Here is a 17,191-nt window from a genome sequence, read left to right as displayed (position 1 = left end):
CCAGAGTTGATGATTGTTGGATGGAACAGTGGATTAAAATTTTTTTTTTAAACTTTAGACAGACTGATGTTGACCTGTAACATAACAGGACGGTTAAATATCAGCAGGTCACTGTTTAATGATAAATCTACGACCATGTCCATGGCACTGAAATGGCACACCTTATTGTAATCCCCATTTCCTTCCATTCTGTCCCTCCATCTTCATAGTTTTCCCCTTTAATCTGTCTCACATCTCTGTACATCCTATAGGTTGTATAAGGGCCCACTACAGGTCCTGGCCTGCTCTGCAATGAGCCATCGGCTACGTGCCTCTGATCTATCTACAACTACAGAAACAGACAAATATCCCCCCCACACACACACACTTCTGACATTAATCTGCCACCACTGTCTTTAACCATTTGCTTGGGGGTGGGTCCATTATTCAATATGCCATGCAGCATAAAGATAAACTATGAGCCAGAGTTCAGATTTTTCTGTCAATAAATCCTGTTCAAGGAGTACCTTTTCAGGCAGAACCCGCCAGCTTTCACCATGAAGCTGGGGCAACATCTCTTTGTTTGTGTCCTGCTGCTACTCTGTGTGACACAGAGCACAAATGGAGGGAACATTCTGGTGTGGTACACTGAAGGAAGCCACTGGATTAACATGAAGCCTGTGCTGGAGTCGCTGATTGACAGGGGACACCAGGTGACGGTTCTGGTCCCGAGCACATCAATGTTCATGAACACCAGTGAGACTTCTCGCTTTGGCCATGAACCCTTCAACGTCTCTATCTCAATGGAGACCATAAAAGAGTTTTATGAGGATTATATTCACTTCTCCATGTATGAGATTGATCATATGAGCTACTTGAAGATGTACATCAGACACATGGATATCACAAAGGAGTACCTGCAGATTTCTTTGAAGTTTTTGGATGGCGTGGTGAAATCAGAGACCATCATGAAGAGGCTAAAGGAGGGAAAATATGATCTTCTCCTGGCTGACCCCATCTATCCCGGTAGTGACTTAGTAGCAGATATTTTGGGCATCCCCTTGGTCCTCTCCGTGCGATTTTCCCTTGCTCATAACTGGGAGAGACATTGTGGTCAGCTACCCACTCCTCCTTCCTTTGTCCCTGCCGCTATGAGCAAACTGACTGACAAGATGAATTTCTCAAGGAGAGTGTGGAACTTCCTCTTCTACGCACTGCATGATGCTGTGACCAATAATGTTTTGTGGAAAGAATTAGATAAATATTACTCTGATGTCAAAGGTGAGCAACTCAGCTCAGCAAGTCAAATGATGATTTGATTGATTTTGATTCACTGCATTGCTTTAATATCAAATCACTCACATCAACAATTTTATATTTTAAGTAAATATGAAATTAAAAATCATATGTATTGGCGATACTTTGAGATGTGCAGCTGACAGGCATTACTTTTGCATTGTGACAGGAAAACCCACCAGCACCTGTGAGATGTTGGGTAGAGCAGACATTTGGTTGATGCGAACCTACTGGGACTTTGATTTCCCTCGTCCTTCTCTCCCTAACTTCAAATTCGTTGGTGGGATCCACTGTAGACCTGCTAAACCTTTACCAGAGGTAACGCTGTCTCCACTATCACACTCCTATTAATGTTTTATCACACCGTCACAGTATTCCTGACTTAAACAATGAAGAGAATAAAGCAAATAGTATGCTGAGGGGAAAAAAGGAAAATGCTGGTTGGTTTGCATGATGTTTGGTAACGTTACTCCTCTTGCAGGATATGGAAGAGTTTGTGCAGAGTTCTGGAGATGCTGGCATTGTGGTCTTTAGTTTGGGATCGTTCATCAAGAACATCACCACAGATAAGGGAAACATGATAGCCTCAGCTCTTGCTCAGTTACCACAAAAGGTCAGTATAGTCTGTGTGCCAACTGGAAATACGGTGTTGATGGCATAGTGTTACATTGCTGTCACATGACAAAGCAGTTGTAAGTAGGGACTATGTTAAATGCTTTTCTTGTAAAAAGACTCAAGGAGGCTTTTTGGTTTGATTTTCCAAAATACAGTTAGTGAATGCAATGCTATTTGATTGATGACTGATGTCCTTACATGGCACCAATTGCTTTGGAAGTTGCTGCTTGAAACTGCAAAATAAGGTGATGTAACTAAAAAGGGAAAAAAAAAAAAGGCAACAAAGTGTTTACGCTGAAGAATTACCCAATCTGGAGTAATGTTTAAAGGTCCAGTGTGTAAGATTTGAGGGCATCTCTTGGCAGAAATTGTATATTACTGTGTTTTACTTAGTGTATAGTCACCTGAAAATTACAATCAATGTCTCTTCATTACCTTAGAATGAGCCATTTATATTCATATAACAAATGGGTCCTCTTCTACCAAGTCCGCCATGTTGTTCTACAGTCGCCCAAATGGACAAGCCGACACTGGCTTTAGATAGGACCATTCGCTTTATCACATTTTTAGATTAAGCACTGTACTTCTCTTACAGGCAATCTGGAACGTCAATGCTAGATGCCACTAAATCCTAAAACCTTTACCTGGACCTTTAAGTCTAAAATTGATTTTCACACCATTTTGACATTCAATGAAACCAACCCTCCCTGCAAGAAAGTTAATGAGTGTATGATGGTAAGAGGTCAGACAGCAGAAACACATGACAGTAAATGGTAATAAATGGTAAACTTAGAGTAACATCATTGCATTTTTTCTGGTTGAATCAGGAAATTGGGATGGGACATAAGGCAAGGAAAAACCTATCAAAGGTGTAAAAATATATCGGTGTACAATTTAATTAGATTTTATAGGAATCATGGATCAAGGATGACAGATCACATTGGATAAATTTTATTTGTATTTTATATGTAAAATTGAAACTAACTATGTTAGTTTAAAACTGTTTTCTACTGTTGTTTATAGGTGCTGTGGAGATACAGTGGAGAAAAAACAGCGACTCTGGGTGCCAACACCAGAATATATGACTGGATTCCTCAGAATGACCTACTGGGCAAGTAAAGCTTTTATGAAAATCTTCGACAGTAATCCTCATGACTTCTAATATAAAATAAATTTGGGTATCCACCGCAGTGGGTTTTGTCATTATTAAGTTGGGCAGTACGAAATCCTAAGAGGACATACAGTAGGAAAGACAACCTAGTAAGAATATTTTGGTGAAGTTTGTTCTCTGGCAAGAGACAATCTACAGACAAGGATTTTTCCAACCACTACACATTAATAAGTTCTTTTACATACCGGTATTTCATATACATGATTCTGTACAATTTATCCAAATGACTTTGGTGACCCCCTTTTCCTCTATTGCCACCATAAGTTCATGGCACTTCAGCACAAATCCTTGTGGTGGGCCTTTTGATGTCGCACTGTAGTTTTCTGCAGTTTGTCCAAAGAATCTCTGGGATCTAATCTTTTAAGCTTCCATTCACAATCCTTGCCAGTGTCCAGTTTAAATACTTATTACAGTTACATCATACAAAAGTGATGACATGTGCTTTAACAGCCTATTTTGGTTTGAAAAATAATGTAGGTTTCATGATTTTTTGGTAACCTATCAGGTCACCCCAAGACCGTAGCATTCATCACCCATGGTGGCACAAATGGGATTTATGAGGCCATCTACCACGGTGTTCCCATGGTGGGCATCCCCATGTTTGCTGACCAGCCAGACAACATGGTCCACATGAAGGCTAAGGGAGCTGCAGTTACTGTAGACCTGAACTTCATGAAGACAGAGGACCTGAGAGATGCAGTCAATGCAGTCATCAATGACAAATCGTAAGTTATTTTATTTATCTGCAGTTGGTCTGTTTTACGCCAGAAATGCATAAAGCAGCTGGTAAGTGGGATCTGCCGCAAATTGCCATGCAATGTCCGTGGAAAGCTGCTGCGGCAGCTTCAAGCTCTGCAAGCTCCGGCCATTTGATTCTATGGCAAAGTGCAGCCAAACTAAAAGTTGTGTATTGTATATTTTTCTTGGTGAATTGTGGCCAGAACATACCCGCAGCCAATCAGTAAACAAAGTCCTGTGACTCCTGCAAGATGATCTATTTTACAACAAATTTTCTTCCCTCCTGAAACACATACACAAGCCTCCCAGCTGCAGAAAAATTTAATTGTCGCAGCAAGCCACACTTTGCTGCTGCTTGGTGTGGTTTCAGCAATGGGTCATTAATAAAAGGTATTCAAAAGACAAATTTTCCCTTCAAGAATAGTCATCTAATCTTGAAGGAGCAACTGCTCCTCTTGGGTGGGGTGGGGGGCAGACTAAGACTGATTCACAGACCCCATGAATCAGCCAAAAAGGAGTTGCAGCAACTCATCAGGAATAGGGAAACCAGTACCCCCTCATGTAGCCAGACCTGGGAGGGAAGCTCCTAATGGCCTTGTTGGATGGACACAACCCAAAAGAACCTGGAGCTGCCGCCCTGTGGGCCCACCATCCACAGGGACAGGCACTAGGCTCGAATGCATTGCCAGCTGGGTGGCAGGCAAGGAGGGGACCTAGAGTCCTAGAGAAAAAAAACAAAGCTGAAAAGTGAAGGGGAGTGATATCAACTAAAAGGCCAGAAGAGCTGCTACTTTGGCGGTCACCATAGTGAAAACCCAGGTATGCAATCAGTTTGTAGAGGCTATCGACTGGAAGGATTTTCGGATGGCCACGAGAAAGTTCTGGCAAATCGACAAGAGTGAGAGCTGTGTCTGTATTCTTGGTTGGAAGTCAATATAGTTGACTATAAATTCAGAATACAGTTGACTATAAATTTAGAGGCCTCTGCCAGGGTTGTCTCTCAGGGTTAGGGGTTTGTGGAGTTAGGGTTAGGGGTTTATCCTGGAGACCCTGGCATTGTGGTCTTCACTTTGGGTTCATTCATCAAGAACATCACCATAGAGAAGGGGAACAGAATAGCCTAAGCCCTCACTTAAATCCCTTAGAAGGTCAGAATAAATCTCTATGTGCCATTTGGACTTGACTTGAATGAATACTAAACTATTGGCTGGCCTCTTCTTCTCATATGTTGATGTTCCTTTTTAGGATTTTAGCTTTCACATACGTTAAACTAAAAAAATTCAACCTTTTCGGTCCTTTTCATCATCATTCTTGGTAAGCCAAAAACAAAAAAGTATAAAGATTAAAAATATGTACAATGCATTAATTCATATGTTGACCCCTATGTGTCCACATTCATAGGTACAAGGAAAATGTCATGCAGCTGTCCCGTATTCACCACGAACAACCAATGAGTCCTCTGGATGAGGCAGTATTCTGGATCGAGTTCACCATGAGAAACAAAGGGGCCAAGCACCTGAGGGTTCAGGCCCATGAGCTCACCTGGTACCAGTATCACTGCCTGGATGTCCTGGCCTTCCTCCTTGCCATCGTTCTGCTCCTTGTGATCCTGTTCATCAAGACCTGCAGTTTCTGCATCTGGAGGTGCTGTGGCAGAAATGGAAAGACAGAGAGAAAGGCTGAGTAACTGAATAGAAATGTAGCTGGTTAAAAAAGTAATGGCTGTTGGTGTAAACCATGTAATGTAACCACAATGCCCTGAATCGGAATACGTGGCTAAGGTTCAGTCATTGTCACAACTTTGAAATAACTAATTTGGCAACAATATTGAAAATACATTTAAATTAGAATTACTGCTTCCCAGTTGTATGCCTTGCACAGTTCACATCCGTGACTGTGAAGACGTGTTTGCGTCACAAGCATCTTCCCCCAGGCAGCACAGATGCATGAAAATCACTTTACATTGTCCAGTATTTTTGCCAAACTAAACTCAGTCAGCCTGTAAACTGAAGTAAAAACATTGTTAGACTCTAAATAGACAAATATACCATGTTTTTGCATTCTAATTTATGTGGACATTGTTCTTGTTTTCTCCCTCATGTATCACAATTAATTACTTCAGCTGCAGACAGGTGTGCTCCAATTTTCTCATAACTGCATCTGAGGCTATCTGGACATTGTATGTTCACTGGCTGGTGTTATTTTGGGAAAAAAAAACAACAGGGGATTTTATGGTGTTCATTTCATTCTTTAATCTAGCTGGTTACAATTGGTGGCCTAATTAGTGTACAAAAATTTAAATGTAACACTTTTTGCTCCCATTTTTCTCTCCTTCAAATTAAATATCTAAAGCTTTGTCTATGCCAGGGGTGTAGGGTTGGGACTCGTTAGGATTTTAACAATTGCGATTCCTTACCGATTCCTCTTACCGATTCCTACATTATATTCATTATACTTGCTGTACTTAAACAAGTATATAATAAACACAAATGCAATCATACAAATACAAAAACTTTATTCTAACTGTTGCACAGTACAATTAGATGAAAATACACATTTGTGTGTGGTGTGTATTTCAGATTTAGAGCTTGTATCATCTCCCTGAGAATATATAACAACAAAAAGTGATTCTCTGATTTCTACAGTAACACTATTACCTCAAATTAACCACAGCAGGGGTGTCGGTAGCGTAGTGGATAGTGCTGGCGCCGCGGGTTCAAATCCGGCTTGCGGCCCTTTGCTGCATGTCAGTCCCCACTCTTTCTCTGTCTCCCCATTTCACTCTCTGTCCTGTCAATAAAGGCAAAAAGCCCATAAAAATAATCTTTAAAAAAAAATAAAAAATAACCACAGCAATGTAATAAAAAATACTTATATGTATTCATGCTTGGGCAATGTTATTTACGTGACAACACCTGAACAGAACACACACACACATTGGCTGTTTGTTTCTACCGCTCCCCTCGCTGGAAATCTCAGACCTCCCGCCGCCCGCTCTCAAACACGGAGGTCTCCCTCTCAGCGGGGCACCCACGGTGCACACCCGGCCTGTTAAATAGCCTGTAACCATAACAACTGTGTGACACAAACTCAGTGCTTTAGTAATTAAATAATGTCGGGCTCGGTCGGGTTCGGACAGAAATATGCGGCCCATGCCGCACTCTAATGGAAATGCATGTGATGGGGTTTTTTTACAATCAAGGAACCGTTTGCAGGAACCGTTACTCCAAATGTGATGGAACCGGTTCCGGAACCGGAACTGGTGGACCCGGTTCAAGGAAAGAACCGGATCCAGATCCCAACCCTACAGGGGTGTCAAACTCATTTTAGTTCATGGGCCACATACAGCCCAATTTGATCCCAAGTGGGCCACATCAGTAAAACCATTGCATAATAACCTGTAAATAACAAAGCCTTCAAATGTTTCCCTCTCTTTTAGTGTTAAGAAGTAACATTACAAGTAGTATACATTCTGAAATCAATTAATTAACAATCCATGTACAAACCAAATGATAAACCGCCTGAAATTAAGGCTTAAGGATGACAGAAATATGTGCAATTTCAACAATATATCTGTTTTCAGCAAACTCACCCTCAGGGCGTGGCTTTGCTGCTGATGCTATTTTGTTAGCAGTAAGGTAGCTAACACAGCTGCACTGCTGATCTCTCAGCTAAAACGTAAACGGGACTTATGTTTCCTCAAACCTGCCAAATGTTTCTTATTTTTCTTAGTTGTACTCACAAGTTGTTGTAATTATCGCCATGATGAGTTTGATATTAGTGCTGTATACAATATTCCTTGAGCACTGAAAGGTGCTGTGAACATACTAAGCACACTGGCTTCCCATTCACCTCTGTGAAGAAATAGCTTAGTAACTGGTTCATTTGGACAAATAGGAATAGCAGTATGTTTAATTGAGAAATTGGAATTAATGACTTCTCTTCAATTTTTACACTGAGCAAAGTCATTGAGTGGGCCAGATTGGACCCTTTGGCGGGCTGGTTTTGGCTTGCGGGCCGTATGTTTGACACCCCTTGTCTATGCAGTCAAAAAAAAAAAAAAAAAATTCAAAGATAGTATAAGATATAGATAATCCATCCACCTGATAGGTGATCCATATCAAGATGTTGATTAAACAGCATGATACACAGGTGTAAATTGGATTTTTCATGATAAAAAGTGCAGTTTCGACTTTTATTAAGATTTCACATGAGTAGCACTGCAGAATTGCATTTTTTAGTTATTGTCTGGTGTGACCATTTGCCTCATGCAGTGCGATACATCTCCTTCACACATGGTCGATCAGTGAGTGACTGGTCTGGTGGGTATGCAGGCCACTAGCCTGGTGAAACCATCCTGATCTCACAAGCTCATGTCAACACCAGGCCAGCAGGCCACGCAGGAACAGGTAAGATTTTAGCTTCCAGGAATGGTGTTCAGATCCCTGTGACATGGGGCTGTGCATTATCGTGCTGCAACATGAGGTCATGGCGGAGGATGAATGGCATGGCAATGAGTCTCAGGATGTCATCATGCTATCTCTGTGCATTCACACTGCTGTCAATAAAATGCACCTTATGCTAGCCCATAACATAACCCACCACGAGGCACTCTGTTCACAGCACTGACATTAGCCAACCACTCACCCGCACCACACTATACAGACTGTCTGCCATCCATCCAGTACAGAGTAAACTGGATTTCATCTGTGAAGAGAACTCTTTTCCCAAGTGCCAGACACAATTGACAGTAAACAGTTGCCCACTGGAGTCAGTTACGACAATAAACTGCTGTCAGATAAGAGATCCTCTTGAGGGCTTTAACCATCAGAACGGAAATAGCACATCATTAGAGTGAAATGTGCTGAGATAAGAAACCCTCACTTCAAGTACAGCACACGTCGAGTGTGCCCTCTAGTGATGTAATATGAGAACAGATTAAATTGTCTTTTCATAATTTTTCACTAAAACTGCGTTTCATATTGTAAGTAAAAAGTACAGCTCAAGCAGCATTATTTGTCTGTTGGTTGTGAAGAGATAAAGTGAAATAACAACTAGAATCTGGGGATCTAAAGTCTGTTTTTACTTTCCGTCTGTGGATTTTTGGTACAGGAGAGAGAAAATTCTTTTTTTTTAATACTGACTGTTAATTTTAAAGCCATTGCCTTTTACCTCTGGACACTTGCTTGGGGTGGGTCTGTCATTTAATGTGTCATGCAGCACAAAGAGGAACAACAAGCAAGAATTCAGCTTTGTTTGTAAATTATTATTTTTCTAGAAGTACCTTTCAACCCTCCTGTTATGTTCATTTTTCACGTACAGCAAAAATGTTTGTGGGTTAATGTGACTTGGTTCATGTTTAACAATCCAAAGGTTATCACTGTACCATTGTGTTAATCACAGAAACTTGGCCACAGGTTGCACAGCCAACTGCCAGGACAGGAACAGAGTTCTCTAAAAGCAAAGGTAGGGGGTTATGCAACTATGTTAACAACATCTATGGCAGTAAAGATTTTAGCAAGTGACTTCAACCATGCAAATTTAAAGACAGTACTCTTTCAATTTGAGCAATACATTCAACATGCTACCAGGGGGATAAATACACTGGACATAGTGTACTCTAACATCAAAAATGGCTACAGGGCAACACCTATACTGCACCTTGGCTGTTCCGACCAGGTCTTTGCTCTTCATCCCAGCATACACGACCCCTTAGGAAGAAAGCTCAACCCATTACAAAGATTGTCAGAACATGGCCTGAAGGTGCCTCACATCAGCTGCGGGATTGTTTTGTAAAAACAACTTGGGACATTTTTGAACTCCGGGACCTGGAAGAGTTCACTACAACCATACTCAGCTACTAAGAACTGTGCTTACATTGTCACCATTGACAGGTATTTCCAGGTGTATCAGCCAGAAGTCATGGATGACAAAGGAAGTCCACATCCTGCTGACAGACAGAAATGCCATCTTCATGTCTGGCGATGGGGCACAGCACAGTCCTGCCAGAGCCAACTTGAAAAGAGGCCTCAAAGAAGCCATGATGGTTTACAAGAGGAAGCCTGAAGACCACTTCTGAGGCAAAAAAATGTGGCGGGTGAGGCAGGGGGTTCAGCATATCACCAACTCCAAGTCTAACAACCTCACAGCTGCTGAAAAAAACTGTTTGTTTGCCTGCTAGGAGGTGGGAGGCACCTGAGGCAACCATATCACACTCACCAGCCCACAGCAGCCGTATCCCCATAGTACGGGAACATGAGGTTAAGGGACACATTGTGGGCAGTGCACCTGAGGAAAGCTACAAGGTATGATGGAGTGTCTGGAAGGGTACTTAAAGAATGCACAGACCAGCTCACTGGGGTCTTCCCAAAGATCTTCAACCTTTCTCTGTTTCAGTCTATAATCCCATGCTGCCTCAAGTCTGCCTCAATCATCCCACTGCCAAAATGACCACCATCAGCAGCCCGGTGGTGCTCACACCAGTAATAATGAAGTGCTTTAGAAATTCCAAGGGATGATTTTCAAAATTGTCAAAAAACAAGCGTTCATCTCTCTATCAACCTCATACTGGAAAAGCTGACGATGTTTTGTATGTAGTGCACATCTTGCACCACAGGTGAACTCTGATGCAATGGGAGGCTGAACAGATGAGGATAACTTGAGGATAGCTGATGGGGAGCACCACACACAAATACCATCATATACCCCAGTGAAATTGCAGGAAGGTATTGGGGGAAAAAACATACCACCCAAGCCTACTCCCATTCACATTCGACTCACACCAGTTTGCATACAGAGCAAATAGATTGCAGAGGATGCCATGGTCACAGCACTAACCCACTGAAACATCATGGAAGCTACCTATGCACCTTATGCAAGCCCATAACATAACCCACCCTGAGGCACTCTGTTCACAGCACTGACATTAGCCAACCACTCACCCGCACCACACTATACAGACTGTCTGCCATCCACCCAGTACAGAGTAAACTGGATTTCATCTGTGAAGAGAACACTTCTCCCAAGTGCCAGACACAGTAAACAGTTGCCCACTGGAGTCAGTTACGACAATAAACTGCTGTCAGGTTCCACAAATTATTTGAAGTTCAGTTGGGGTTTTGTTCGCAACACAAAGGAAATCGACACACATCGATAAGAGATCCTCTTGAGGGCTTTAACCATCAGAACGGAAATAGCACATCATTAGAGTGAAATGTGCTGAGATAAGAAACCCTCACTTCAAGTACAGCACACGTCGAGTGTGCCCTCTAGTGATGTAATATGAGAACAGATTAAATTGTCTTTTCATAACTTTTCACTAAAACTGCGTTTCATATTGTAAGTAAAAAGTACAGCTCAAGCAGCATTATTTGTCTGTTGGTTGTGAAGAGATAAAGTGAAATAACAACTAGAATCTGGGGATCTAAAGTCTGTTTGCACCACAGGTGAACTCTGATGCAACGGGCGGCTGAACAGATGGGGATAACTTGAGGATAGCTGATGGGGAGCACCACACACAAATACCATCATATACCCCAGTGAAATTGCAGGAAGGTATTGGGGGGAAAAAACATACCACCCAAGCCTACTCCCATTCACATTCGACTCACACCAGTTTGCATACAGAGCAAATAGATTACAGAGGATGCAATGGTCACAGCACTAACCCACTGAAACATCATGGAAGCTACCTGAGGCTGCTGTTCATAGATTTTTGCTCTGCCTTTGCCACATCCCAACTAGACTGGCCACTACCTATAGGCTAACCTATAACCTCGAATGCCAGATTTTACAACTATAGACAGACTTAAGTTGGCCCGCAACCAACAGGAGGGTTAAATATTAGCAGGTCCCTGTTTAATTATAAATCCATGGCAGTGTCCTTAACGCTGCATATAGCACACCCTTACTGTAATCCATCTTTCCATTCCATTCCTCCGTCTCCATAGTTTTCACCTTTAATCTGTCTTGCATCTACGTACAACCTATAGGCTGTATAAAGAGCCAACTACAATGAGCCATCATCACCTCTGAAATTAATCCAGTACCACTGCCTCCAACCATTTGCTTGGGATGGGTCCAATATTCAGTGTCACATGCAGCATAAAAGATGATCGATGAGCCAGAGTTCAGGGCCGGTATTCACAAAGAATCCTAAGACTAAAAGTAGCTCTTAGTGACGTCATTTTCAATTTTCCCTTGGTAAGATAAAAGTTATTCACAAAGCATCTTAGGCCTTGAAAGAGCTCCTAAGGTGAAAAACTGTTAAGAGGAGGGAGGAGGACTTTTAAGAAGCCTAAGAGTGTCTTAAACAGAAAGGATGGCGGAAAGACAGAGAGGAAGGAGAGATATTCTCCGATTATTGAACGACAGTGATTTAATAAGACGCTACCGGCTTGATCGTGCAGGGATAATGTTTGTGGTTGACCTCATCAGGGATGAGCTTACTTTTCCCACCCAGCGTAGTAACGCAAAAACGCCCGCTTTGGATTGCAGCACGTACCAGCGCTTCTCACACTCATCGCCGTGCGTAAAGGAGAGGAGGCAGCGCAGTGATTTGTCAGGCAATGCGCTCCCAAGTCTGCCTCTTCCCTTGTGCCGTGATCCCGGGACCGCTCCGTTGTTCTCCTCCACGAGCTGCGCCAACAGCAGGCACTGCTCTTCTGTCCAGTTCGGCTTTCTCGTTCTTTTTTTCTCTATTTCATTCGTTGTTTTGGTCATTCTGTCAAATCAAACCGCTTTTTACAAGGAGGCCAGCAATCACAGCAATTGCTGACAGCTGAGTCTGCATCCACTATTAATATCAAATAGATTAAGTAGCAAAATTACCAGCATGGCGAGTAAACATAACAAGCAAATCAGTATAATAATCGGCATGTGAATGAGGTACGTTCAAACATTTTGAAGCTGTGTAACAATTAATTTAATTTTGCTGAGTTTCATCATCATGACATAAAATTATTTTCACGATTACACATTTCTTAATACAGTCTAAGTTCTATGATCCGTTCATTTCACTGTCCATTCATTACTAGGAGCGCATTTGGGGTTTTTTGGGGGGTTTTTTTCCCTTTTTGTAACAACCAATCACAGCTTTTAGAAGACTGCGTCATACCTAGCAACGGGGTCAACCACACCTCTTCACTAAGATAAAAGTTTCTGTCCCCTCCTTGCTCAGAGTTGCTCTCAGAAACTTCATGAATCACTCTTATTTTTAGGCTAAGTTAGGAGCTCTATGAGAGGACCCTGAGAATCTTTGTGAATACGGGCCCAGATTTGTTTGTTTAAGGAGTATATTTTAAGGGAGACCTGGCCAGCTTTTGTCCTGACAGGCAGGCACCATGAAGCTGGGGCAGCATCTCTCCATTTGTGTCCTGCTGCTACTTTGTGTGACACAGAGCGCAGATGGAGGGAACATTTTGGTGTGGTACGCTGATGGCAGCCACTGGATTAACATGAAGCCTGTGCTGGAGTTGTTGATCAATAGGGGACACCAGGTAACGGTTCTGGTCCCAAGCACTTCAATGTTCATGACCACCAGTGAGTCTTCTCGTTTTGGCTACGAACCCTTCAATGTCTCTATCTCAATGGAGACCATCAGACAGTTTTATGAGAATTTTTTTCACTTCTCCATGTATGAGATTGATCATATGAGCTACTTGCAAGTGTACATCAAATACATGGATATTATGACGGTGTACCTGCAGAACTCTTTAAAGTTTTTGGATGGCGTGGTGAAATCAGAAACCATCATGAAGAAGCTGAAGGAGGGAAAATATGACCTTCTCCTGGCTAACCCCATCAATCCCGGCAGTGACTTGGTAGCAGATATTTTGGGCATCCCCCTGGTCTTCTCCCTTCGGTTTTCCCTAGCCCATAACTGGGAGAGACATTGTGGTCAGCTACCCACTCCTCCTTCCTTTGTCCCCGCCGCTATGAGCAAACTCACTGACAAGATGAACTTCTTTAAGAGAGTGTGGAACTTCCTCTTCTACCCACTGCAGGACATTGTGACCAATATTATTTATTGGAAAGGATTAGATAAATATTACTCGGAAGTCAAAGGTGAGCAACTCAGAATACAAGTCAAATGGTTTGATTGGTTTTGATTCACTGCAATGCTTTATTAACTAAATAATTCTCATCAACATTTTCATGTTTTATATAAGTTGATAAAAGATGAAATGAAATATCTGAAGTATTTGTTATACCTTCAACATACCACTAGCAGCCCTTACTTTTGCATTGTGACAGGAAAACCCACCAGTGCCTGTGAGATGATGGGTAGAGCAGACATCTGGTTGATGCGAACCTATTGGGACTTGGATTTTCCTCGTCCTTCTCTCCCTAACTTCAAATTTGTTGGTGGGATCCACTGTAGACCTGCTAAACCTTTACCAGAGGTAACGCTGTGTCCACTATCACACACCTATTAATGTTTTATTATATCTTCACAGTATTCATGACATAAACAATGAAGAGAATAAAGCCATTAAAATGATGTTGGAAAAAAAAATGCTGGTTGGTTTGCATTGAGGTAACGTTACTCTTTTTGCAGGATATAGAGAAGTTTGTGCAGAGTTCTGGAGACGCTGGCATCGTGGTCTTCACTTTGGGATCAATGATCAGGAATATTTCCACAGAGAAGGAAAACATGATAGCCTCAGCCCTCGCTCAGTTACCACAAAAGGTCAGAGTACAATCAGTGTCAACAAATACTATGCCAACTGGAATAAACTTACATGACACTGCTGGGAAAAGCACTGCCCTGCGACACTGCCCTGAGCAGCACTTTGACTCTTTTAATTTATTTTTTTTTGTAATTCTAACGGGACTTTTTGAAAGTTGTGTGCTTCCCAGCATCAGGCAGTGGATTTTAATAACATGTGAATCCAGCATGAGGTGCCATGTGGCTGGGAGACAGTAAAGAAGAGAGCGCATGAGAGCGGCAGTTGGTGTGTTGTGCTATTTTTACCAATAATTGGCAATTCACTGCTTTGACTGCAGCCGTTCACCACACATAGGCTACAAATACCATATGAAAAATAATGGTGAAGACAAATTAAGGTGGAGGAAACTAAAACATAAACTCAGTTCGCTAATGCAACAAGTTAGGCTACTTAACTAACTAACTAACCAACCAATCAACCAACCAACCAAGGTAACCTATGACAAAGACAAACTGATGGATGGACACAACTACACAGAGAGCTATAACTAAGGCTATAATACTACAATAATGTTTAAATACAAGCTAAGTTGACTAGCTAATTTACAACAACCTTTATGTTTATGACAGTGCGCCTGCGCAAGCTTGGAGGATGATGTAGATTCTACTATAGTCATATGTCATCTTCCTGTTGTAGCAACAACCTTCATCTTTTAACTTTCAGCACAAAATTATTTCTCAAAAATATCTGGCAAATAGTGTGGCTAATCAACATTGTCAGGACATGACTCAGAAAAATAAAATATAAAAATGTCAAAATAAACTGAAGGGGGGGCTTTCAATCATTTTTGTTTCTGGTTCAATCATGATAATGGGACAGGATGTTAGGCATGGAGAAACAACCAGAAGTGTATAAAATATGCCAGTTTACAGTTTAGGAAGAATTAATGAGTGCGCTGTGTTGGTCTAAGTTTTATTGTTGTTCATAGGTGGTGTGGAGACACAAGGGAGAAAAATCAGCGACTCTGGGTGCAAACACCAGAATTTATGACTGGATTCCTCAGAATGACCTACTGGGCAAGTAAAGCCTTTAGCCTTCGACAGTAGTCCTTGTGACTTTTACTTTTAATTAAAATATGGCATCCACCACATTGGGTTTTCTCATCATTGTTTAGTTTGACAGAACAAAATCCTAAGGGGACATACAGTAGGAGAAAAGACAGTAAGAATATTTTGGTGAAGTTTGTTCTTTGGCAAGCAGGACGTCAATTCAGAGACAAGGATTTTTCCAACCACTGCACATTAATAATATGCACTATTACATACTGAAATTTTTTTACCCATGGTTTCCCTGCAATGTATCGAAATGACTTTGGTGACCCCCCCCACCATGAGTTCATGGCACTTCAGCACAAATCCTTGTTGTACAGCCTTGTGATGCTGCAATTTTGTTTTCTGCAGTTCTTCAAAAATCTCTCTGGGATCTGATCTAGTAAGCGTCCACTCACAAGCTTTTCCCAATGTGCAGTTTATACGGTTACAATAGTTACGTCATGCAGAAGTAATATGTGCTTTAACAGCCTGTTTTGGTTTAAAAAATAATGTTTGTTTCATTCATTTCTGTAACCTATCAGGTCACCCCAAGACCAGAGCTTTAATCACTCATGGTGGCACAAATGGGATTTATGAGGCCATCTACCATGGTGTTCCCATGGTGGGCATCCCCATGTTCGCTGACCAGCCACAGAACATGGTCTACATGAAAGCTAAGGGAGCTGCAGTTACTGTAGACCTGAACTTCATGAAGACTGAAGACCTTAGAGATGCTATCAATACTGTCATCAATGACAAATCGTAAGTTATTTTACTTATCTGTAGTTGGTCTGTTTAAGGGTAATATTGAAAAATTACTGCATTTCTGGAGAGCTCACATTAATAATACAGACGCAAGATTGACGACATGCCATAAATGAAAATGGAAAATCAGCCTAAAAGGAGCTGCAGCACCTCACGTGGTGTAGAGAAACTGGTGCCTGTTCATGTACCCGTAATTGTTCACCAAGGTAAAAAAAACAAAAAACAAAAAAAAAAAAACACGGCATTAGTTCAGGGAGGAGGCTAGGCAGGGAAGACTTTTGGTTGGCCACAAGGAAGTTCTGGCAAACAGTAGTGGCCTGGTTCTGTATTTTGATTTGAAGTCAAACATCATTTCAGAGGATGTTGGTCGATGCCAGGGTTGTCTCGTCTCTGATTTAGTTCCTGATTTTTATGGATAAGATCTCAGGTGCACTGGGGTGGTTTGCAGCCCAGTGTGCAAATGGTCAAGACTAAGGGACAGTTGGCACTTTCAAGTCTGAGGCCATGGTTCTCTGCCAGAGAACGGCAGATTGCCCTCCTTGGGTGTGAGTTGTTGCGTCAAGTGAGGCAGTATCTTGTGGTCCTGTTTATAAGTGAGGGTAAAATGATCAACAAGTGGACTGGCACGGCATCAGTGGGAATGTTGGCTGTGTGCCAGACCATTGTGGTGAATTGGGAACTGAGCCCAAAGGCAAAGCTTTCACATTACCTGAGTTTATGACCTATGGCCATAAACTTTGTGTAGTAAAGGAAAGTGTGAGGTCACATGGCTCATCCTTGAAGCCAAGACGCAACCACAAAGACATCAAAGAACTAGTAACGACAAATGACAACTGTTGCGTCACCCCACATTTCTGTGTGTTGGC

The 17,191-nt window shown here is 41.9% G+C and overlaps 1 protein-coding gene across 2 annotated transcripts in view; it reads left to right on the top strand.

Annotated features, from left to right (window-relative positions):
- The first annotated feature begins 449 nt into the window (after nt 1-449).
- LOC125890687 (UDP-glucuronosyltransferase 2A1-like) overlaps nt 450-17,191 on the top strand; it is a 17,605-nt gene continuing 863 nt past the window's right edge. The window contains exons 1-6 of one of the 2 annotated variants that reach the window (XM_049579440.1): nt 450-1,260; nt 13,211-13,864; nt 14,054-14,202; nt 14,358-14,489; nt 15,458-15,545; nt 16,103-16,322. In XM_049579440.1, the coding sequence (XP_049435397.1) occupies nt 537-1,260; nt 13,211-13,864; nt 14,054-14,202; nt 14,358-14,489; nt 15,458-15,545; nt 16,103-16,322 (1,967 nt within the window). In that variant the 5' untranslated portion in view covers nt 450-536. Of the gene's footprint in view, nt 1,261-1,444; nt 1,594-1,756; nt 1,889-2,913; nt 3,002-3,566; nt 3,787-5,200; nt 8,112-13,210; nt 13,865-14,053; nt 14,203-14,357; nt 14,490-15,457; nt 15,546-16,102; nt 16,323-17,191 lie in introns of those variants that run through there. The other variant, XM_049579441.1, reaches the window with a different exon arrangement.

This window comes from Epinephelus fuscoguttatus, linkage group LG6 (assembly GCF_011397635.1).
Source record: "Epinephelus fuscoguttatus linkage group LG6, E.fuscoguttatus.final_Chr_v1".
Classification (NCBI taxonomy): domain Eukaryota; kingdom Metazoa; phylum Chordata; class Actinopteri; order Perciformes; family Serranidae; genus Epinephelus; species Epinephelus fuscoguttatus.
This window is presented reverse-complemented; position numbering and strand designations above follow the sequence as displayed.